General features: G+C 49.7%; 1 protein-coding gene across 1 annotated transcript in view; it reads right to left on the bottom strand.

The window, feature by feature from the left end:
* The window catches only part of nod2 (nucleotide-binding oligomerization domain containing 2), a 57,641-nt gene that overhangs the window by 18,961 nt on the left and 14,128 nt on the right, over positions 1-24,552 (bottom strand). The window contains 4 exon segments of the mRNA XM_072466793.1: positions 223-306; positions 17,915-18,254; positions 18,257-18,448; positions 18,451-19,716. Of these exon segments, the coding sequence (XP_072322894.1) occupies positions 223-306; positions 17,915-18,254; positions 18,257-18,448; positions 18,451-19,716 (1,882 nt within the window).

The following is a 24,552-nucleotide window of genomic DNA, read 5'->3' as shown; positions in this document are numbered from 1 at the left end:
GCGACTAGGGGCTTTTCACAGTAACTTCATTTGAAGCCAACTTGTGACAATAAGCGATTTTTATTTCATTTCATCCAATGCATCATTGGGGTACCCCCTAAATGCGACGCTGGGAATCTGGAAGTTATGGGCCATTAAATATTTTATTTTTAAATCAATGAGCAATTTTTCAACACTAAACAGTGCCATTCCAAGTGAAATACCCAGTTTAACTGTTCTTACGCAATCATTTGTAAATTACAGCTGTCAAGGGCTCGTTCAACCAGTTTGGCGACTCCTTGATCAGAAATGTTATTTCCCCGGAGACTGTAAGACATAAACAAAAAGTTGGTTACACAACATAATCAACGTAAATAAGAAGAACTGAAAGAATTAATACAACACATTTTAAAACATGTGTTCTGTTGTACATTATTTCTGATTGGAAAAGTCTAATCACAGTACTGGTGTTCAATCCCCTGGTAGAATAACATGAATCTAATATTGTTTTCTAACTTGGTTACTTCAATCAGGGTTGTTGGAATAAGACAGACCAAAGTCACCATTTTGCCACCCCGTTGTGCCCAGCGCTGATCTCGTGGCGCCGGGAGCATTGCGCGAGCGGTCCAAATCGAGCTTTGCACCGGGCACAAAAGTGTCACCTGACCTGTGGTGCCCAGTGCGATCTGGATCATTCCCTCACTGGGCGTGATCCAGAAAATCATATTTAAATGAGCCATTAGGCTCCCGGGAGTCACCGGCAATTCCGGCGAGGCTTTAACCAGGCGCCAATTAGTACTGGTCTCCCCATGCAGAGACCAAGCCTGATGGCCACTGCAGGGGTCCCAGAAGCCATTGGAGCCCCTGGGTGATCACGGACAGGACAGGCAGCACCTGGCTCATGGGCACTCCCAGGGCTGGCAGTGCCAAGTGTCGGTGCCTGAGGGGTAGCCATGTGCATGAAAAGGGGGCGAAGGGGAATCATGAAGAGTGGGGGGGGCGAAGGGGGGTATGAAGGGGTGTCATAAAGGTTGGGGGGTAAACGGGGGGGGGGGGGGGGTGGTCCTGAAAGTATGTGGTCCCTCAATGACCCCATAGCGGGGTGTGCTCCCTTGGGGGGATGGGGGGTGTTAATGCACATGTCTGTGTGGGGGGGGGGGCATTTTCCACAGGTGAGAGGTGTGTGGGATCCTCAAGCTCACTTCGAGATTTGGGTACCCTTTCAAAATGGCGCCCTGATCTCTGAGGAACCAGCCTTGCCGGCACGTTCAGCTTCCCACTGCTGAAAAAATTCCTAAGCGTGGGCGAGACGAAGGAGGGAACTCCCAAGCCCCAGAAAATGAATAAATGTACGTAAATCCAGATCTGGATATCACCCAGAAAAAACGTCAGGAGACATCCCGCCAAACTTGTCAAAAACGATTGGGAGCGCGATTCTTCGGAAAGGTTTCTAGCTGTTGTAGCGAGCGGGAATTGCCGCGAGCTTCCTGGCGTTCGGCCCAGCGAGGGCAGCAAAATTAATTGGTCCAGTTAACGAGGCCTCACGGGTTTCTCGCCGCAAATAAAAGCTCGCCAGCCCCCTCCCCCGCTAACAAGGTTGAACAGCACTTGCTCAGCCAACCCCAGCCAGCTAGCAACCATGGCGCCCAGGAGACCAGCCCCAAGATTTGGGGATGCTGACCTAGGGTGGCTCCTAAACACAGTGGAGGCCAGGAGTGATGTCCTGTTCTCCTGAGGGTCCCGGAGGGTTAGCCATAGGGCAGCCAGTGCTGCCTGGGATGAGGCGGCAACTGTGAGCACCGGGAGTGTGACCAGGAGGACTGGCCTCCAGTGCCGAAAAGGTCAACGGCCTACACTGAGCAGCACAAGTGAGTTGACACCAGCGCCTGACCCTCCCTTCCACTCGGACACCGCACAAGTGAGGAACCAGCGGGTTCCACCCAGAGGACCTGCCAAATGGGAGTTATTGCCTTACTGACTGACCCGTCCCTCCCACTGAACACATGTCCATTCTCCCGCAGGTCCTCAGCCGATAGCGATGGCCCATCCCAGGTGACCACCTCGGAGGACAGCTCCGAGGATGCCACCATAATAGTCGTGGCACAGCTGTCAACCCCACCCTCCACCTGTGCAGATACACACACGTCAGTGGGAAACGTTCACGGTCAAGCTTAAGGGGCTCAATCTGGTGAGCACCACACGGCACAGCTGCTGATGTATATCAGATGGAGGCAGGAATCCCAGGCTAAACAGCAGTTGGAGGGCTGCTGGATCCCAGGACCCAGCTGGGTCCCAGCCTGATGCTGAGCAAGAACAGGGTTACCCTGAGCTGATGGAGACAATAGGGAGCAGCCGGGACATTCAGAGGGAGATGTCAGCGTCACTCCAACAGTTCCATAGCCGATTGAAGGTGTCCCCAAAGCTACGGGCGCAGGAGATGGTGCCGGCAATGAGTGGCACCGAGGCCAACACTGCTAGGATGATGACCACAGGGAGAGCCTGGTGCACGACGTCGGTACCATTAGTGAAGGTGTCCAAGGCGTTGCACAGTCGGTGACGGCCATGGCTGAGGGTCTGTGCAGAATGTCTGCCTCGCTGGGGGACGTCACCCAGTACCAAGCTGATCTCGATGAAGTTCTGTGGGTCATGTCCTGCTCTCAGATGGGAATGGCCAAGACATTGCGGAGCTTGTCCCAGTTGCAGGTGGACATTGCCGAGGCGCTGCAGAGCATGGCCCAGTCACTGAGGAGCATCGCCAAGGGTGTCGACACAATAGTGTGGACCATGGGGAACTGCCAGGGCTGGCAGAGCCAGATGATTCAGGAGCAGCTGACCCTCCGTCCCAAGGTGAACCCCACGGCCCTATGGGCACTGACTAGGAGTAGTGGATGCCAACCCGGACCCGTCCCATGGAGTGGGGATGGTGCCCATCAGCTCCCCCGAGTTCCACTCCTCTGATGAGGCTGCGTCTCACACTCAGCACACGGGACAGGGTGGCATGGCTGTGCTGTTGTCAAGTGTGCCATGGCCCTCCGGCCTCTGAGCCCCCAGAGGATGCCCGCCAGGGGCATCGAAAGCCATTGGATAAGTAAGCAGTTGGCTGCTTGCACCTCTGATGTGCATCCTGGGGAGACACCTAGGCATCGTGGTAGAGCTAAGAGGGCCAAGCACATTGAGGGTCACTGAGGGCACAGTTGGAGGGGGTGAGTGGGGTGGGGGTGGGGAAGATGGCAACATTGGGAGATTGGGGACTTGTATTACACATTAAACACCCTTGTGCACAATCATTGTGATGCCTTTGTCATTTACTTCTGGAAGGGATGCGGTAAAAAGGGCCACTTCGTGGTGGTCTGCCAGGCCCGAGCGGTCTCCGACGACGAAGGCGGACCACCACCACAAACCTCCCCACGGGCCCTGTGTGGCCAGCGGGCACCGCCATCTTCCTACTCCAGGGTCACGTGCGGCCCCTGGGTGCCACCATCTTGTCCCGCGGACGCCACGTTCGATGGATGGGCGCTGCCATTTTGTGCACCCCCAGCCATGTATGACCAATGGGAGCCGCCATCTTGGATGGACTCCCAGGACCCCAGCTCGGCTGACCGCACACCGCCCGAAGAGAACACTCAACACTTGAGATTAGCCTCGGTGACCCTGGATCTGTCCCGGACACGAACACTCTCAACTGCTACAACAACAGTACTAATCAACGGGCATGAGACGCCCTGTTTAATCGACTCTGGGAGCACGGAGAGCTTCATACATCCCGACACGGTAAGGGGCTGTTCTCTCCTCGTCCACCCCGTTAATCAAAAAATCTCCCCGGCCTTCGGTTCCCACTCAGTAGAGATAAAGGGGTTTTGTGTAGCAAACCTCACAGTCCAGGGAATTGAGTTTAAAAATTACCGACTCTATGTCCTTCCCCACCTCTGCACGGCCACACTCCTAGGTAGAGACTTCCAGTCTAATCTCCAAAATCTAACTTTCAAATTCGGCGGCCCTATACCCCACCCCCCCTCACTGTCTGCAGCCTCGCGACCCTCAAGGTCGATCCGCCTTTCCTGTTTGCGAACCTCACCCCGGATTGCAAACCCGTCGCCACCAGGGGCAGACGGTACAGTGCCCAAGATCGGATCTTTATTATGTTAGAGGTCCAAAGGCTACTGAGGGAAGGAATCATTGAAGCTAGCAACAGTCCCTGGAGAGCTCAAGTAGTGGTGGTAAAGACCGGGGAGAAGCATAGGATGGTCATCGACTACAGTCAGACCATCAACAGGTTTACGCAGCTGGACGCGTACCCTCTCCCCCGCATATCTGATCTGGTAAACAGGATCGCGCATTACAAGGTCTTCTCCACGATGGATCTTAAGTCCGCCTACCACCAGCTCCCCATCCGCACTAGTGACCGCAAATACACTGCCTTCAAGGCAGGCGGGCCGCTCTATCACTTCTTCAGGGTTCCCTTCGGTGTCACCAACGGGGTCACGGTCTTCCAGCGCGAGATGGACCGAATGGTTGACCGGTACGGTTTACGGGCAACATTTCCGTAGCTCGATAATGTCACCATCTGCGACCACGACCAGCAGGACCACGGCACCAAACTCCGAAAATTCCTCCAGACCGCAAAGATCCTTAACCTTACATACAACAAGGATAAATACGTGTTTAGCACCGACCGCCTAGCCATCCTCGGCTACGTAGTGTGAAATGGAGTTATAGGCCCCGACCCTGAACGCATGCGCCCCTCATGGAGTTCCCCCTCCCTCACTGCTCCAAGGCCCTGAAGCGCTGCCGAGGGTTTTTCTCTTACTTGCCCAGTGGGTCCCCAACTATGTGGACAAGGCCCATCCCCTGATCCAATCCACAGCTTTTCTGCTGTAGATAGAGGCCCGCCAGGCCTTCAGCCACATCAAAGCAGACATTGCAAAGGCCACGATGCACGGCATAGACGAGTCCCTCCCCTTCCAGGTCGAGAGCGACGCGTCTGACGTAGCTCTGGCGGCCACCCTCAACCAAGCGGGCAGACCCGTGGCCTTCTTCTCACATACCCTCCATGCTTCCGAAATCCGCCACTCCAAAGTCGAAAAGGAGGCCAGGCCATAGTAGAAGCTGTGCGACATTGGAGGCATTACCTTGCCGGCAGGAAATTCACTCTCCTCACTGACCAACGGTCGGTTGCTTTCATGCTCGATAATGCACAGTGGGGCAAGATAAAAAAACGATAAGATCTTGCGGTGGAGGATCAAACTCTCCACCGACAACTATGAGATCTTGTATCGTCCCGGGAAGCTAAACGAGCCTCCTGATGCCCTGTCCCGCGGCAAGTGGACCCCCTCCGAGCCCTCCACGAGGACCTCTGCCACCCGGGGGTCACTCGCTTTTTCCACTTTATCAAGACCCGCAACCTGCCCTACTCCATCGAGGAGGTCAGGACAGTCACCAGGGACTGCCAAATCTGCGCGGAGTGCAAACCTCACTTCTACCAGCCAGAGAAAGCGCACCTGATAAAGGCTTCCCGTCCCTTTGAACGGCTCAGCATGGACTTCAAAGGCCCCCTCCCCTCCACCGACTGCAACACATACTTCCTGAACGTGATTGACGAGTACTCCCGGTTCCCATTCGCCATCCCCTGCCCCGACATGACCGCAACCACCATCATCAAGGCCCTCCATAGCATCTTTGCACTGTTCGGGTTCTCTGCTTACATACATAGTGATAGGGGGTCCTCCTTTATGAGCGACGAACTGCGTCAGTTCCTGCTCAGCAAGGGCATCGCCTCGAGCAAGACGACCAGTTACAACCCCTGGGGTAACGGACAGGTAGAGAGGGAGAACGGAACGGTCTGGAAGACCGTCCTACTACCCTACGGTCCAGGAATCTCCCAGTCTCCCGCTGGCAGGAAGTCCTCCCGGATGCCCTCCACTCCATCCGGTCACTGCTTTGTACCCCAACCAACCAAACACCTCACGAACGTCTCCTTGTCTTCCCCAGGAAGTCCTCCTCTGGGACCTCGCTCCCGACCTGGCTGGCAGCTCCCGGACTCACCCTGCTCCGAAAACACGTGCGGGCGAACAAGTCGGACCCATTGGTCGAGAGGGTCCATCTTCTCCACGCTAACCCCCAGTACGCCTACGTGGCGTACCCCGACGGCCGACAAGATACGGTCTCCCTTCGAGACCTGGCGCCCGCCGGAGCCCCACGCACACCCCAGCCACCAGTCCCACCCTCCCTCCCGCCAGTACACCTTACAGGAGGATCGGTCCTTCCGCCGGCCCCGTCTAGGCCTCCCAACCCACCGACACACCCCGCAGACGCTCCCTTCCCAGGTCAACCGTTTTCCCCACCAGCGCCGTCTCGGGGTGTCGAAGCTGCCACAGAGATCAAGGCCACGCTCCCGGAGTCACAGATGCCCGAACTTCCACCGGAGTCACCACCGAAGCTTCGACGATCACAGAGGACGGCCAGGGCCCCCGATCGACTGATTGCTTCATTTTAAAGTGTATAGTTAATTATGAATTATAAATTGTAAATAGTAAATAGAATTGTAAATAGTTACAAAACGCTGTACGGAGGTATTACGGTACCTCCATAACTATAATTTCTACCACGTTACCATGCTGTAATATCAGGCCACCACCCCCGCCGGACTCTTTTTTTAACGGGGTGAATGCATAAGTCTGTGTTACGGTACCTGGTAATGCTGGAACACCATTGGTAGATATTATATGTTTCCTATTGGTCAAGCTGTATGGAAGCTCCACCCTGCAAGGCAGGGTATAAGAGTCCGTGCCGCCCCAGCAGCCTTCATTCTGTACCTGAGCTGCTGGGGGAAACATCTAGCTTATTAAAGCCTTCAGTTGGACTACAACCTCACTTTAGTGGTCATTGAGCGTGCATCACTCCCAACAGAAACCCTTCCGCCTGGTTCACGCTTTTCAAAAGGAGTACTAATCCGTGCCAGCTGGGGAGGCCGCTGAATGACAGGAGGTTGGATATGGGGTGGCTCATTTTAATTGTATGGAAATAGGGCTTAAGTGGTGATAATTGGTTTCTCGCCACGCTACAGCGAGATCCTGATTTCGCCTATGGGAGCGGGTCGGTTGCATCGTAAACTATTTGGCGCCTGGCGCGGGTCTCGTTTTGGCCTCTCTCCTATTCATTGGCCTCGTTTTGCTTCAGGGAGAATCATGCCCCAAAGGTCTGACTGCAAAATCCTTCAGGTAACTGCACCTTCAGGTGACAACTTAAATTCTCTACAGCCACCTGTATCCATGCTCAAGAATGTTATCCATATGGGATGAATATCTCCAGAACATATCACGAAAATACGTTTGTTATTTGATTCTGTTCAAATCTGGAGATAGCTCATGAGTTGTAGCCTCGGGTGGGCCTCCACTTCTTCTAATTTACACTTTCTTAGTTTATATCTTTTTGCTTCTGATCAATCACAAAAGCTCAAAAAGAATGTTTTCAATTTTGGTTTGGCTTACCAGAAAATTCTATTACAATGTCCATTCGATGTGATCCTTATTCACCAATCGGGGGTGAATTTAAAGGGCCGCCTTTAAAATAGTATTTTGCTCCACTTAGTGTATAATGTAAGTATTGCATTGTGTACAGCTAGAAGTTTCAAATTAATATTAAGACATGAACTTAAAACATTCCAGCGGTCCCAGAATAACCTATTCATAAAACAATTCATATTTAAACACAAGAATGAACTAAAGAAATTGTGTTCTGACATTAAATGCTTCACGTTAATTTTGTTGGGTAGCGACTTAACTTATTTTTAGTTCACTTGTATGGAAAACTGTGTGTGGTCTTTAAACATAAGCAGATTTTGTAGGTTTTGGACAATTGGTGAAACAGGGGGCTGGATTCTCCGATTTGCAGACAACATGCTGACGCCAGCGTGATAACAGTGGCATTTTACGCCAGAAGAAACAGCGCTAAAGCTGCACCGATCCTCCGTCACATGGGGGGCTAGCAGCCATGCAGCATACAGCCCCCGTTTTTAACTCCAGAAATGGCCGGAGAATTGTCTGGTCCGTGGTCACGCATGCACCCTGCGGCGGCCACGTCATGCAACATGGCACCGGCCACTCGCGGACCCACCCTGCCACATACAGTCCCCCAGTAACCCCCCTTTCCATCCCCGGACCACCCCTCACTAGTGCGCCACGGCTCCCGCCAAATCCCCCCTGCCCACGGAACAGCTCCCCCCCCCCCCCGACGGGTCGGCGCTGGGCTCAGTCTGCAGCCGCCACGTGGGGTCCACAAAAGAAAATAGCATGAGTGACCCACACCCTCGGGAACTCGGCCCATCGGGGGCGGAGCATCGGCGGAGGGCCTCAGGTGATGTCCTGAGGCCGTCCATACGCCGTGCGTCGTACTCCCCGAGTATGCTGTTTTGAGGGGGCGGAGCATCGCAAAAGCGGCTCCACCCCCGATTTCGGCGCTAACGTGGATTGTCCGGCCGATCACCGAATGCAATTTCGGCATCGGTGACCGGAGAATACCGTCAGAAGAATACAATTTGTAAAAGAAGGCCATTCAATGACCAATATTAATTAACACAAATAATTTTCATCAATAACATTTTGCAAAGTAATTAAAGTATTTACAAATATTAATCTGAAAAAAAACACACACAATCATTAACTTTAGGCTTAATTAAATCCAAGAATCGCCATAAATTTAGGTAGTTGTTTAAACCATGGAATATTTTTTTTATTTAGCGAACAAATAGAAACTGGTCTGTTGCTGGTGGTTTTGGAGGATAGTCACGTCTCAAACAATAACTTCCAGAGTTCCATGTTTAACCACACATCTGCAGTCACCAGAAGTTTCTGTTTGATTTCCATGCAGACAGGTAGTCTCACTGTTAATGCCACAGCAAAATCTGGCCCAATTAATGTGCAGATGAAACAGAGACCAGACGGAAATCAGTATATGAATCCGTGTTCAAAAACGGATTAGTAATCAGAAAATCTGAAGCATATATGGATCTAATGGGTGTGATTCATCGGAAAAATTGCCAAATCCGGTTTCAGGCAAGTTTGGTGGGATGTTGGATCAGCATGGATTTAGTAAGGGGAAGTCGTGCCTGACAAACCTGTTAGAGTTCTTTGAAGAGATAACAAATAGGTTAGACCAAGGAGAGCCAATATCTATCTTGACTTCCAAAAGGCCTTTGATAAGGTGCCTCACGGGAGACTGCTGAGTAAAATAAGGGTCCATGGTATTCGAGGCAAGGTAGTAACATGGATTGACGATTGGCTGTCAGGCAGAAGGCAGAGAGTTGGGATAAAAGGTTCTTTTTCGGAATGGCAACCGGTGACGAGTGGTGTCCCGCAGGGTTCAGTGTTGGGGCCACAGCTGTTCTTATATATTAACGATCTAGATGACAGGACTGGGGGCATTCTGGCTAAGTTTGCCGATGATACGAAGATAGGTGGAGGGGCAGGTAGTATAGAGGAGGTGGGGAGGCTGCAGAAAGATTTAGACAGTTTAGGAGAGTGGGCCAAGAAATGGCTGATGAAATTCAACGTGGGCAAGTGCGAGGTCTTGCACTTTGGAAAAAAGAATAGAGGCATGGACTATTTTCTAAACGGTGACAAAATTCATAATGCTGAAGTGCAAAGGGACTTGGGAGTCCTAGTCCAGGATTCTCTAAAGGTAAACTTGCAGGTTGAGTCCATAATTAAGAAAGCAAATGCAATGTTGTCATTTATCTCAAGAGGCTTGGAATATAAAAGCAGGGATGTACTTCTGAAGCTTTATAAAGCATTAGTTAGGCCCCATTTAGAATACTGTGAGCAATTTTGGGCCCAACACCTCAGGAAGGACATACTGGCACTGGAGCGGGTTCAGCGGAGATTCACACGGATGATCCCAGGAATGGTAGGCCTAACATACGATGAACGTCTGAGGATCCTGGGATTATATTCATTGGAGTTTAGGAGGTTGATCTAATAGAAACTTACAAGATAATGAATGGCTTAGATAGGGTGGATGTAGGGAAGTTGTTTCCATTAGCAGGGGAGACTAGGACCCGGGGGCACAGCCTTAGAATAAAAGGGAGTCACTTTAGAACAGAGATGAGGAGAAATTTCTTCAGCCAGAGAGTGGTGGGTCTGTGGAATTCATTGCCACAGAGGGCAGTGGAGGCCGGGACGTTGAGTGTCTTTAAGACAGAAGTTGATAAATTCTTGATTTCTCGAGGAATTAAGGGCTATGGAGAGAGAGTGGGTAAATGGAGTTGAAATCAGCCATGATTGAATGGTGGAGTGGACTCGATGGGCCGAATGGCCTTACTTCCGCTCCTATGTCTTATGGTCTTATGTTTCTCAAAGGCTGCAGTGCAGCGATTGACACTGCTATTCAACGGTACGTACCCACGTTTTTGGCCTCGGGACGTTTCTCCCCTTCGAAGCCACACTTGGGAAGATTTCCTGAACTGGGAGCTGAGTTAGCTGACAGAACCAGCACATTACAGATCTGGAGCCATTTTAAAGGCTGTCCTGATCTCTACACACCTCCCCCACTTCAGGTCCACCACTTTTAGGACCCTCCCCCACACTTTCACACCCCAAACCTTTCTTTGGCCCCCTCAAATCTCCCCTCATTCCCCCCTTTCATGGGCATAGCCCCCCAGGCCTCAACCCTTGGCAGGGTCAACCTGGCACCCCGACTCCTTGGCACTGCCAGCCTGGCACCCTGGCAGTGCCAACCAAGCACCTTATCAGGGTGCCAAACTGACAGCGCCAATGTGCCCAGGTGCCAGGAGATCACTTTGCCCTGTCCATGACCAACTGGGGGTGCCCTAATGGCCTTCGAGACCCCCCTTGAAATGCCATCACGCCTGGCCCATGATTATGGAAACCAATGCTAAATGGTGCCCAGTTGAAGCCTCACGGGCGCAACTGTTGACTCCCGGGTGAATTTGGCGTTCTGATATTTACATAGATTACATAGAACATACAGTGCAGAAGGAGGCCATTCGGCCCATCGAGTCTGCACCGACCCACATTAATCCCTCACTTCCACCTTATCCCCGCAACCCAATAACCCCTCCCAACCTTTATGGACACTACGGGTAATTTAGTCATTAAAATATCATTATCTGGGCATGATCCAGATTGCACCGGGCGCCGCATGTTGCGTGACTGGTGTGAGATTTTGTGCTCAACAGGGCCCAACTTGGGGCACTACTGCGATTCACCCGTCACGGAGCAGGGAGTGACGTGGTGGCAAAACCACGCCCTATATCAAATCACTTCTCATTTCTTAACTCCAATGGGTATAGACCAAACCTGCTTTAACATTTCTTGCTTTCCTGTTCTTCATGCCAAAGCAGACAAGTTCACATTTTCCCACATTATACTCCATCAGAAACTGAACTGGACTAGTCTTATAATACTGTGGCCACAAGAGCAGGTCAGAAGCGAGGAGTAGCTTGCCTAATGACCACTATCTACAGGGCACAAATCAGCATTGTGCCGGAATACGCTCTGCCAGCCTCTCCAACATAGCCTGGATGAGTGCAGCTCCAACAATAGGAAGTTTGACACATAACAGGACGAAGCAGCCCATTTGATTGGCACCCCATCCACAAACAAACACTCCCTCCACCACTTACAAACAGTGGCAGCCATGTGTAACATCCACAAGATGCACTGTAGGAATTCACCAAAGTTCCTTTGGCATCACTTTCCAAATCATGACCCCTTCCATTTGTAAGGACAAGGGCAGCAGACACATCGGAACACCACCATCGTGACTTGGAAATATATCACCGTTCCGTCAATGTCCTAGAGTCAAAATCCTGAACTCCCTCCCTAACAGCACTGTAGATATACCAATATCACAAGGACTGCAGCGGTTCAAGAAAGCAGCTCATCATCACCTTCTCCAGGACGCAAGGATGGGCAATAAATGTTGGCCGAGCCACCAATGCCCACATCACAGAAAATGAATTAAAATCTGCCAATTTTTTGCCCACTCACTTAACCCATCGAAATCTCTCTGCAGACTCCCTGGGCGGGATTCTCCGAAATGGAGGCAGAGTACGCCGGCGCGTTTCACGACGGCGCGAAACGGGCGCAGGCACTACCGATTCTGGCCCCCACAGGGGTCAGCAGAGCGCTGGAGCGGTTCACGCCACTCCAGCCTCCCTTCCAGGTGCCAACTAGGCGCCGCGCCAACCCGCGCATGCGCAGTGGCGCCACGCCAACCCGCACCGGCCCCGACGCAACATGGCGCGGGGGTTCAGGGGCCGGCCGCGTGACAAAATAGGGCCGGGGCTGGAGAGGCCTGCCCGCTGATCGGTGGACCCCGATCGCGTGCCAGACCCCATCGGAGGACTCCCCCGGTGAAGGAGCCCCCCTGCCTCCCAGCACAGGCCGCCCCCCCGACCTTGCGCGGAGTTCCCACCGGCTGCGAGCAGGTGTGGACGGCGCCGGTGGGACTCTGCCGTTTCCGCGCCGCCGCTCGGCCCATCAAGGCCGGAGAATCTGTGGCCCGGCCGCGGACAGCGGCTCACGACCAGAGCCATGCCAAACGCGCCGGCGCAAATGGCGCTGATTCTCCACCCCTCGGAGAATCGCGTGCCATCGTTGGGGCGGCGTGGCGCGGTTGTGCCTATTCTCTGGCCCGGCGCGGGGCTCGGAGAATCCCGCCATCTCTGTCCTCTTGATAACTTACTTTCCTATCTATCTTTTTGTCATCAGCAAATTTAATAATCATACATTCAATCCCTTCATCCAAGTCATTAACATAACATAGATTGTAAATAGTTGAGATCCCAGCACTCTAGTAACAGCCTGACAGTCCCAAAATGACCCATTTATATCTACTTTTAGCTTCCTGTTAGCTAACCATACATCTATAAATATTAACATGTTACCTACTACATCATAGCTCTTGTTTTGTGTAGGAACCTTTGTCTTGTTAAATGTCTTTTAAAAATCAAAGATAACACATCTACAGGTTCCCCATTATCCTCAAAGAATTTTAATAAGCAAGATTTCCATTTCATAAAATCTTGTTGACTCAATTTGATACTATCCATAACCTCTTGCGTTAGCCACTGATGGTGCAAATTTCTCATATAGCCTTTCTTTCTTCTGCAAATATATATTTGCTTGAAAGTAATGGAATATTGCCTTAAATGTCTGCCAGTATTTCTCCACTGCCCTACCGTTGAACTTATTTTCCTGGTTCATTTTAGACAACTTTGTCCTCATATCCATGTAATTGCCTTTATTTAAATTTAAGACTCTAATATTACACCCACATTTCTCACACCCGCAAACTGAATGTGCAAAGCTATCACGTTTTGATCACTGTTGCCTAAAATGTCTTTACTATGGCGAGATTAATCAATCCTGTCTCGGTGCACATTACCTCAGATCTATAATAGCCTGTTTGCTGGTTGGGACTCAAAAATATTGCTAAAACCCAACCCGGCAAACCATCTATGAAGTCATCTTCTCGGCTACCTTCTCCAATCTAATTCATCCAATCTATATGAAGATTAACATCACTCATGATTATTGCTGCTCCCTCTTACAAATCCCCATTATTTCTTCCTGTATTTTATTCTACAGTGCAGCTACAGTTAGGGGGCATATAATCTCCAACCACAAGCATTTTGCTATTCCTTATCTCTACTAAAAATGATTCTATATCTTGATGTTCTGATAAAAGGTCATATGTCATGACTGTACCAATGTTATCCTTAATTCACAGAGCTACTCCACCACCTTTCCCAGCTTCCTTTCCTTCCAAAATGTCATGTATCCTTGATTATTGAGGTCCTCGGTCATCTTGCAACCATATCTCTGAAAAGATGAGCAGTTCATCATAGAATCTACAGTGCAGAAGGAGGCCATTCGGCCCATCGAGTCTGCACCGGCCCTTGGAAAGAGCACCCCACCTAAGCCCATACCTCAACCCTATACCCGTAATCCAGTAACCCCACCCAACCTTTTTTCTGTACACTAAGGGCAATTTAGCATGGCCAATCCACCTAACCACATCTTTGGACGGTGGGAGGAAACCGGAGCACCCGGAGGAAACCCACAGAGACACTGGGAGAACTTGCAGACTCCGCACAGACAGTGACCCAAGCCGGGAATCGAACCTGGGACCCTGGAGCTGTGAAGCAACTGTGCTAACCACTGTGCTACCATGCTCCTCATGGATATGTATTTCTATTTGTGCTATCAATTCTTCCCTTTTATTGCAAATACTGTGCACATTCAGGTACAGAGCCTTTAATTCTAACTTTTTACCATTCTTGCAAACTCTGGTCTTATGTACTAGTGTATCTTGATCAAAATGTTATTATTTTTGAGGATATTGTGTTAGTCTGTGGAAATGCTGTGTGTGTGACTAATTTAATTAAGCTGGGGACAAAAGTGTCTATGGAATTGAGACTATCAAAGGGGCTAGGTGTGCAAAGCGGGTTTTTGAAGTAAATATGACTAATTTGGGTGTTCTACAAATAAACACAACATGGGTAGAAATTTGCAATACGAGACAGGTGAGGATTTTGATTTTTAGCTGGTAAGGTTAAAAGGGAACTGAAAAGTTTTACAACTTGAGGAAAGGTCATAAATAAACTTTGGAAAGGTTATTAAGTTTTATTTAACCCCAGGGTGAAACATTTTTATACTTTCATGACAGTTAAGTTCAGAGAGATGTTGCAAACAATGGTTATTAAAGATGAAAGAGAAAAAAAACATATTTGAGGAAAGGTTGGGAACTGTGTTGGGGGCGTGGCCATGTAAGATCCTGCAATGTGCTGTGCTGGAATAGAACTGGGAAAAGGGGCAAAGTGAAGTAGTCTTCAGCCACCTCAGAGAAGTGTCTGTTTGTTCCAGAAAGCAGCATTTTATTCAAAGCCTTAGATTGCCACCTTGTAATGAGAGAGAGTGAGAGAGAAGCCCTGTGAAATAACTCCCCTATAGCAAGTCGGTTGTGCCTTGTGATAAGATTACTGGATTTTTATACATTAAATATCTGCAAGGATTGTGTGGTTATGTGCCTGTAAATAATATTGCACGCACTCAGCAGTGTGACCTCCCGCCAGCAGGTGGCGTCAGATATGTTAGGTGACATCCGGCCACCGCCAGAAGGTTGTAAGGCATACATGAGGATAGTCGTGCATAAGTGTAGTTCCAGGAAAGTCTTATGTACTCTATGATAACTTGGTCTGTATCCGATCGTTACTCCACCACGTGCACATTAATAAATCCTAGTTCTGGCTCAGTCACCAGCAGTTCTGTAGATTCATTGCTAGACAAGAACACAGAACACAACAGGGTTGTTTATTTGTGAGTTTAACCAAATAAGAATCTGTTGGGAAAATGTTCTGTAAGACTAATTTTTAACTGTGTAAATGTTATCTTGTGTGTTTAAGTTTTATTTTCTTTTGTTAATAAATTTACTATTTAAAATCTCCAAACGTGTTATTGGAATTTGTGATTCTTGACTTCAACAGATATATCTTCTCATAATAAAATTCAAATTGAAACTTATTATGATAGCTCTGGGATTTGGTCAGCCCAGCAATTACAACCTGCTATATCATAACAATTCTTACGTTTATAGGCTCTGTCCCTTCCTGCCACACTCTGGCTATCTTTACACATGTCACTACCCTGCTCTGTGTCTTTTCCTTTCTTTTTCCACATCTCTCCTCAGGTGGTCCCTCACCCTCACTATTTAGTCTGAAGCCCTCTCAAACGCCTTAGTTATACAGTTATACGCACCAGAACATTAGTCCCAGGAGGGTTCAGATGAACATCATCCCAACAGTGCAACTCACACTTTCCACAGTAGTGGTGCTAGTCCTCCATGAATCAAAACCCATTTCTCCTACATCTATCTTTAAGCCATGCATTCAACTCTGTAATCTTATTATCCTGTGTCAAGAATGCCAAATTTCAAATGATCACAACTGGGGAAAAAGGTGCTAATTTGGTTGACAAGTCAACTCTGATTGTGTAAATTTCAGTGATGCAAGTACTAAGGCCTCACATCCCAGTGTCTGGTTGTTCGAATCAAACACCATGGGGGCGATTCTCCGATATGGTGGCCAAGTGTTCGCGCTGTCGTGAACACTGTCACGTTTCACGACAGCGCAAACAGGGCCCGGGCACGACCTATTCTGGACCCCATAGGGGGCCAGCATGGCGCTGGAGTGGTTCACGCCGCTCCAGCGTCCTTACGCGGTGCCAAATGGGTGCCGCGCCAACCCGCGCATGCGCAGTTGGGGCAGCCCAATCCTGCGCATGCGCAGTTGGGCCGCGCCATCCTGCGCATGCGCGGGGAACGTCTTCCGCACGCCGGCCCCTCACCAACATGGGGCCGGTGTTCTGGGGTCACGCGCGGAAAGAGGTAGGCCCGGGGGGGGAGAGGCCGGCCCGCCGATCGGTGGGCCTCGACCGCGGGTCATATCCCATCGGAGGCCACCCCGGTGAAGAAGCCCCCCTCCCTCCCCCACAGGCTACCCCCCCAGCGATCCCGCAGAGTTCCTGCCAACAGCAACCAGGGGTGGATGGCACTGGCGGAAACCTGTCGTATCATAGCGGCCGCTCGGCCCATCCGGCCGGAGAATCGCCGCTCGCCGGTTCTCCCAGCAGCCCGGTGCAAATCGCACGCCGCTGGTTTCCGGGGGGTGGGGGAATCACGTGCGGTGGTCGGGGTGGTGTGGCGCGATTCGCGTGGCGCCCCGGCGATTCTCCCGCCCGGCGTGGTGGGGGGGAGAATAGCGCCCCATGTGCCTTCGATAGTTCGTAATAGGCAGAGTACAGACCATACTCAACTAACCAACAATTACAATGTCCAAAACAAAACATCAACTGTTAGGTGTGATTCCACGATTGGGCAGCACTTGCTGAACAATCCTGAATGTGCTAATAACTACATTAACAACCAATTTAAGATAAACAGTTGAGCTTGTGTCATGTCTTATTTATACTCATTAGATGCAACGTACAGTCATATAGAAAACCCCATTCTCTGCAAGCAAAAGGAATATATTCAAACCTTGTATCTTTTTTGAATTACCCAGGACCATGGAGAGCCAATGTGTTCCCCATTGCTTTCCCCATGGCGATGCTTCAGCCAATCAGAGTCACCTAGCCAGCCAATCAGCACCCTTTTCTCCTGCGGTATAAATTGTCGTGATTGGTTGAAATTTGGCATTTTTGCATTTCACCTGTTAAGTGCAAAATGAAAAGCTTCAATAACATGTTTTCAGCAATATTCAAGTTCTGTACTTCATAGAATCATAGAATTATAGAATTGACAGTGCAGAAGGAAGCTATTCTTCCCATCGAGTCTGCACCGGTCCTCGGAAAGAGCACCCTACCTAAGCCCACATCTCCACCCTATCCCCTCACGTCCACCCTATTCCCGTAACTCCACCTAACCCAACCTTCAAGCGACTATTTCTCATCAGATTCAACAGGGCTAAAAAATCAAAAGCTACCATAAAACCTCACTAAATTAAATGCTTGTTATAATCAAGTCCATTTATTAAAGCCTTTTCATTGTCACAACGCATTTGTCAAATTAAATTCTATTCTTTTTCCCTACCATCCATCTCAGGTGTTCCCAAATCAATATCTAGAAATGATTCATTTCCAATATTAGAGGAAAAATGGATCCATGGTCTTACAATATTCCTGTCTTCCATTTTAATAACAGATCTATGACTACTGAACCAAAACTTTTCTTCAAATATCTTCATTACCTTTTTATGGATGACAGTAATTGGCAGCAAATGATTAATGTAGTTAGTTGGAGTTCTGGAATTATCAATTACTTTCTTTACCAAAAAAGCAGATAAAGGAATGCAATGCAAACACGTTAAACATTCAATTGCCAATGCTGGTGACTGTAAATTACAGCTAAAAACACTTACTAAATAGATTGGCAAATGTCCAAGCAGGGAATGAGCTGTTCAATTCCCAAATCACCGACCGAATTGTAATCCAACTGTAAGCCCACGGGATTTTTCAAATGTTTGAGGACGTAAGCAAGAGCAGTGCACTCAACTGGCCCTATTCCACAGTAGGTCAACTTCAAGTGATCCACCTCCAGTCTACGAACTGCTTGTTTGGCCAAATCACTGTCCTGCATTTCATAAATGCATTTAATCCACCATACAAATTCTGGCAAAGCATGCATGCTTTTCTTCTCTCCACCAAAAGCTGGAGGTATAGATAGGTAATGTTTCAGTATGCTCTTTGCTAAACATTTTTAACCAGTTTGTATATCTTGGATCGCTTCCGGACGAGAGAAGTCTTCCCCATCAAGTTCCTGTGCCTACCAGACAAGAGCCCAGAAACAAAGCTCGCTGTTATTTGGAGATTTGATCTCTCTGCCTCCTGTAAGATAGCTTCATTTCTCCTTTCTTGTTGGTCACCTGACTGGTGGCAATAAAATGGCCAACCTTAAAGCATTGGGATGTTTTCCCCTGTTTGTGTTTGAATAATGAGTAAATAGTAGATTGTCCCATCCTATCATTTAAAGTGGTGTACAGTGCCGCAAAGAAACACTGTACAGTGATGTGAATAAACTCATAGTTTCTATTATTACCTACACAACATGCATGTGAGAGACTATGACTATGGACGAGGAAGCCTAAAGAAATGTCCTCTTCAGATACCTCAGCCTCTCGTAGCTGTGCAGCTGAGAACATGTAACAGCAAGAGGATAAACCATCCAGTGCTAATTTGCTAAGGTGGAGGATTGTCGCAAAACGGCTCAGTAGAACTTCATTAATTCCTTGACTGCTGTGTGTGAAATGCAATAAAAAATGTTCCAGAATCAACAGATAAACATCAGTCATAGTGTGAGTGAAATCACTGCCATTCTGTATTAACTGCTCATGGCACTTTGACACTATCCAGCAGAAGAAAGGCACATGGCAAAGTCCATGAAGAGCCGAATTTGCCTCAACAAAATCTAAAATATTTTCCGCCCTTGAAGCGCTGCTGTGGCATTTCTTTATGAACATTTTAATTCCCTCCCGTGAGAATCCCTTTAAAGGGACTTCCTTCTGCAGATATTTCCTTAAATTTACAGTCACTGCAGCTGGATGGCTGGTCATAACCTTTCTAGTGTTCTTCATCAAGTTTCCTTGGAGCAGATTAAAGATCAGATTCAATGCCGTGGTGGGCTTAGTGGGAGAGCAGTGCTTTTCTTCATCAGTAAATTGGAGTTTAAATTCATCAAACCCATCGAGCATGAACATGATCTCTTCAGGGTGGTCCAGGATGTATTGGAGCACGTCATCTTGCTGATCGTCAGGCCAGCAGCAATGTTCAAACAATAACATTTTAAGTGAAATGGGTTTATCAATGAAGTTTAACCTCCTGCAGCTGAAAGCAAATACAAAGGTGAAGTTCTGGAATGCTCGTTTTGTTGCCCACAATGGTTGCATTTGCTGCAGTGAAGTGCTTTTCCCACTCCCTGCCTCCCCAGTGATTAACACAGTATCTGTATCTTTATTTGATACTCCATCTGGTCCAAAGATGTCTTCCAGTCCGATAAGGAAAGACAAGCAGCCAGTTTCAGCAGCAGTATTGGATATTTCCAAGACACAATCCACATAAATATCCTCCAGGCACATATTTTAAGTTCCTGCATAGTTTGTTAGAAATCGGGACTGAGCAGCCAATGTGGAACTCAACTTTTCTTGATACTTCAAGCAGACGTTACCTAAAAGAGAGCAAAATACATAAAAGGGACAGATTTTACTGCAATCTTTGTACTGCCATTGGTGCCCTGTCTTAGCAACATGCAGTCAGCATCAGCTACAGATAAGTTTTCCTTCATCACTTTCGCAAGTAATTTCTACCAGTTTTCTGAAATCATCTTGGGAATTATACTGAAAAGAAATAACCTGAGATTTCTAACTTTTGGACAGTTTTTTCCTTTTGTTTTTAAGGAGCATTAGGTAATCTGTTCCATTTCTTGACTATCTTACGTCACCGTAAAATCATTTCTCAGACTGTACATTGAGGTGCTCAGATTCACATTTGGTAACTGCTTTACGGAACACCTTTGTTCAGTCTGCAAGTAGAATCCTGAACTTCCTGTCGCTTGTTATGTCAATTCTCTGCCTTGCTCCCACTCCACAGCAGGCCAAGGACAGGAAGTTCAGAGTTCCAATGAAGCTCAATGCAGGCTCAAAGAACAGTGCCTCATCTATTGTCTCAGCACTTTACAGCCTTCTGGTCTCAACCTCTGCTTCCATTTTTTTTCATCTTTTTTTTGCAGATTCTATTTTCTTATTTATTTTTTATTCCTTCACTTTGCATTTGGTCAGCGACTATGCAGCCATTCACACCTCATCTAGATGCATCTTTTGGTTCTTTACCCAGTAGACCCTTGGTTTTCATATCATGAAACCTTTTGTCATGTGAGCTCTCCGTCCCTCCATTTTATCTTAGATCGTCCCTTTGCTCCTCATTTCCCTCCCCATCTTTCACTTGAACAAACCTCTTTAAATTTCTAATTTTGCTTTGTTCAAATGAAGGGTCAAAATGACGAGAAGCATTAACTCTGTTTCCCTCTCCACAGATGCTGCCTGACTTGCTGTGTATTCCCAGTATTTTCTGTATTCATCTCAGGGAACTAGGTCAAGATTTTATCAGTTCAAAGGTGGCAGACTAAAGGGTTCCATGGGGAAGTGGGTTCAAGAAAATACTGGGGAGTCCTGATGTGAGTCATTTTACTAGTGGAAGAAATACCATCAGTTCAGCTGCCTGCTGACATTAAACATTTTGACAGAGGTGGAACTCCCCACCAACCCCACCCGCTTGCAGAGTAAGTTTCCACCTGCTGGAGGTGGCCTTCCAGCGGCATCGTGGGAGCAGGAGTGAGGGGAAGGACAGCTTTGTATCTGGAGGCTCCATGCCCCAATGAATGATCCTCCAATGGCAGGATGGTAGCATTGTGGATAGCACAAATGCTTCACACTCCAGAGTCCCAGGTTCGATTCCGGCTTGGGTCACTGTCTGTGCGGAGTCTGCACATCCTCCCCGTGTGTGCGTGGGTTTCCTCCGGGTGCTCCGGTTTCCTCCCACAGTCCAAAGATGTGCGGGTTAGGTGGATTAGCCATGCTAAATTGCCCATAGTGTCCAAAATTGCCCTTAGTGTTGGGTGGGGTTACTGGGTTATGGGGATAGGGTGGAGGTGTGGACCTTGGGTAGGGTGCTCTTTCCAAGAGCTGGTGCAGACTCGATGGGCCGAATGGCCTCCTGCACTGTAAATTCTATGATTCTATGAATAACTGCCCTGTGGCCTCAATACCATTGTTAGAGGCGTTACTTCTTGTGGTAGTCACCACTGTTGTATGTACCACATACGAGGGGTATTACGGTAAGGCCCATGTACTACAGGTACGGGGGTAGATCCCTGCCTGCTGGCTCCGCCCAGTAGGCGGAGTATAAATGTGTGGGCTCTCCGAGCTGCAGCCATTTTGGCAGCAGCTGCGGGAGGCTACACATCTCTGCGTAATAAAGCCTCGAATACACTCTACTCTCGTCTCGTCGTAATTGATAGTGCATCAATTTATTACGCAGAGATTTTACAACGATGGATCTCCGCATCAAGCCTGATCGCCTGCAGCTCCACCCTCAAGCAGACAACGCCATGTCGGCCTTCCAACATTGGCTAGCTTGCTTTGAAGCCTCCATCGGATCTGCAACTGAACCACCCTCAGAGGCACAGAAGCTCCAGATCCTTTACACGCGGCTGAGCTCCGATATCTTTCCCCTCATCCGGGCCACGCCATCCTACGCTGAGGCCATGGCGCTACTGAAGGAAAACTACACTCAGCAGACCAACACAATCTACGCCAGGCACCTCCTGTCCACGCAGCATCAACTCCCCGGTGAGTCTATGGAAAATTTCTGGCGTGCCCTGCTCGCCCTGGTGAGAGACTGCGATTGCCAGGCCGTTTCGGCCGTTGAACATTCTGACCTGCTAGTTAAAAACGCGTTTGTTACGGGCATAGGGTCGGCCTACATCCGCCAGTGCCTCTTAGAAGTGGCTACTCACGACCTCGCGGCGACCAAGAAACTAGCGATCTCGCTCACAGTCGCCTCATGCAATGTACAGGCGTATGTCCCCGACCGACGGCCCACACCTCCTGGGCATCGTGGACCCCACCAGCGAACACGCCGTCATGGACCCCATCTGCGACCGCCCCCAGCCAACCCCAGGCCTGCGCCGCGTGGCAGCCAACCAATCCCAGGGGACCCAGTGCTACTTCTGCGGACAGACAAAACACCCCCGGCAGCGCTGCCCGACGTGGAGCACGCTCTGCAAGGCCTGCGGGAAGAAAGGACATTTCGCTGTTGTGTGCCGGCCCGCTCAATCACCGCTATTGTCCCTGCACCGACCAGCCGCGTCTCGCCTCCATCACGATCGACCAGTCCCGACCGCACAACCTCGCGACCACATCGATGACAGTGAAGGTCGACGGGCACAAGATATCCTGCCTTTTGGACTCCAGGAACACTGAGAGCTTCATCCATCCTGATACGGTAAGGTGCTAGTCCCTCACGGTACACCCCATTAACCAGACAATCTCCCTGGCCTCCGGATCCCACTCCGTGGTGATCCGGGGGTACTGCACCGCCGCCCTCACCATCCAGTGCGTAGAGTTCAGCAGCCTCCGGCTCTACATCCTCCCCGACCTCTGCACTGCCTTGCTACTCGGCCTGGACTTCCAGTGCAACCTCCAGAGCCTAACCCTGATATTTGGCGGGCCCCTACCACCCCTTACTGTCTGCGGTCTCACGACCCTTAAGGTCGATCCGCCTTCTCGGTTTGCAAACCTCACCCCGGATTGCAAACCCGTCATCACCAGGAGCAAACAGTACAGCGCCCAGGACAGGACCTTCATCAGATCTGAGGTCCAGCGGCTGCTACGGGAAGGTATTATCGAGGCCAGCAACAGCCCCTGAAGAGCCCAAGTGGTAGTTGTGAAAATGGGGGAGTAAAACAGGATGGTCGTTGACTACAGTCAGGCCATCAATCGGTACACGCAGCTCGACGAGTACCCCCTCCCACGCATATCTGATATGGTCAATCAGATTTCACAGTACCGGGTCTTCTCGACAGTGGACCTGAAATCTGCCTACCACCAGCTCCCCATCATAGAATTTACAGTGCAGAAGGAGGCCATTCGGCCCATCGAGTCTGCACCGGCTCTTGGAAAGAGCACCCTACCCAAGGGCAACACCTCCCCCCTATCCCCATAACCCAGTAACACCACCCAACACTAAGTGCAATTTTGGACACTAAGGGCAATTTATCATGGCCAATCCACCTAACCTGCACATCTTTGGACTGTGGGAGGAAACCGGAGCACCCGGAGGAAACCCACGCACACACGGGGAGGATGTGCAGACTCCGCACAGACAGTGACCCAAGCCGGAATCGAACCTGGGACCCTGGAGCTGTGAAGCAATTGTGCTATCCACAATGCTACCGTGCTGCCCCCAAAAAATTAAGACCCCCCCCAAAACTAGCAGCTGTGAGTCCAAGTCGGGAGCTTATTTATAAAAGCAGTAACATCTCAATTAGTTTTTTTTTTAAATTTAGAGTACCCAATTATTTTCTCTCCAATTAAGGGCAATTTAGTGTGGCCAATCCACCCAACCTGCACATCTTTTGGGGTGTGGGGGTGAAACCCACGCAGACATGGGGAAAACGTGTGAACTCCACACAGATAGTGACCCAGGGCCGGGATTCGAACCTGGGTCCTCAGCGCCGCAGTCCCAGTGCTAACCACTGCACCACATGCAGTCTTTTCAGTCTCATTCGCAAGGCGGACAGCCCGTACACCGCATTTGAAGCGGACGGCCGCCTTTACCACTTCCTTAGGGTTCCCTTTGGCATCACTAACGGGGTCTCAGTCTTCCAACGGGAGATGGACCGAATGGTTGACCGGTGCGGACTGCGGGCCACCTTCCCGTACCTGGATGACGTCACCATCTGCAGCCACGACCAGCAGGACCACAACGCCTACCTTTCCAATTTCCTCCACATCACTAAACTCCTCAACCTAACCTACAACAAGGAGAAGTGCGTGTTCAGCACAAACCGATTAGCCATCCTCGGCTATGTGGTCCAGAACGGAGTGCTAGGGCGCGACCCCGATCGCATGCGCCCCCTCATGGAACTCCCCATTCCCCACTGCCCCAAGGCCCTCAAACGATGCCTGGGCTTCTTCTCATACTACGCCCAGTGGGTCCCTAACTATGCGGACAAGGCCCACCCACTCATCCACTCCACCGTTTTCCCACTGATGGCCGAGGCTCACCAGGCCTTCAACCGTATCAAGCTGACATCGCCAAGGCCGCGATGCACGCAGTCGACGAGACGCTCCCCTTCCAAGTCGAGAGCGATGCATCAGACGTCGCTCTAGCCGCCATCCTCAACCAGGCAGACAGGCCCGTGTCATTCTTTTCCCGCACCCTCCAAGCCTCTGAAATTTGGTACTCCTCCGTCGAAAAGGAGGCCCAAGCTATCGTTGAAGCT

The sequence above is a fragment of the Scyliorhinus torazame genome, chromosome 10 (genome assembly GCF_047496885.1).
Source record: "Scyliorhinus torazame isolate Kashiwa2021f chromosome 10, sScyTor2.1, whole genome shotgun sequence".
Classification (NCBI taxonomy): Eukaryota; Metazoa; Chordata; class Chondrichthyes; order Carcharhiniformes; family Scyliorhinidae; genus Scyliorhinus; species Scyliorhinus torazame.
The sequence above is the reverse complement of the archived record's forward strand: the minus strand, read 5'-3'. Positions and strand labels throughout refer to the sequence as shown.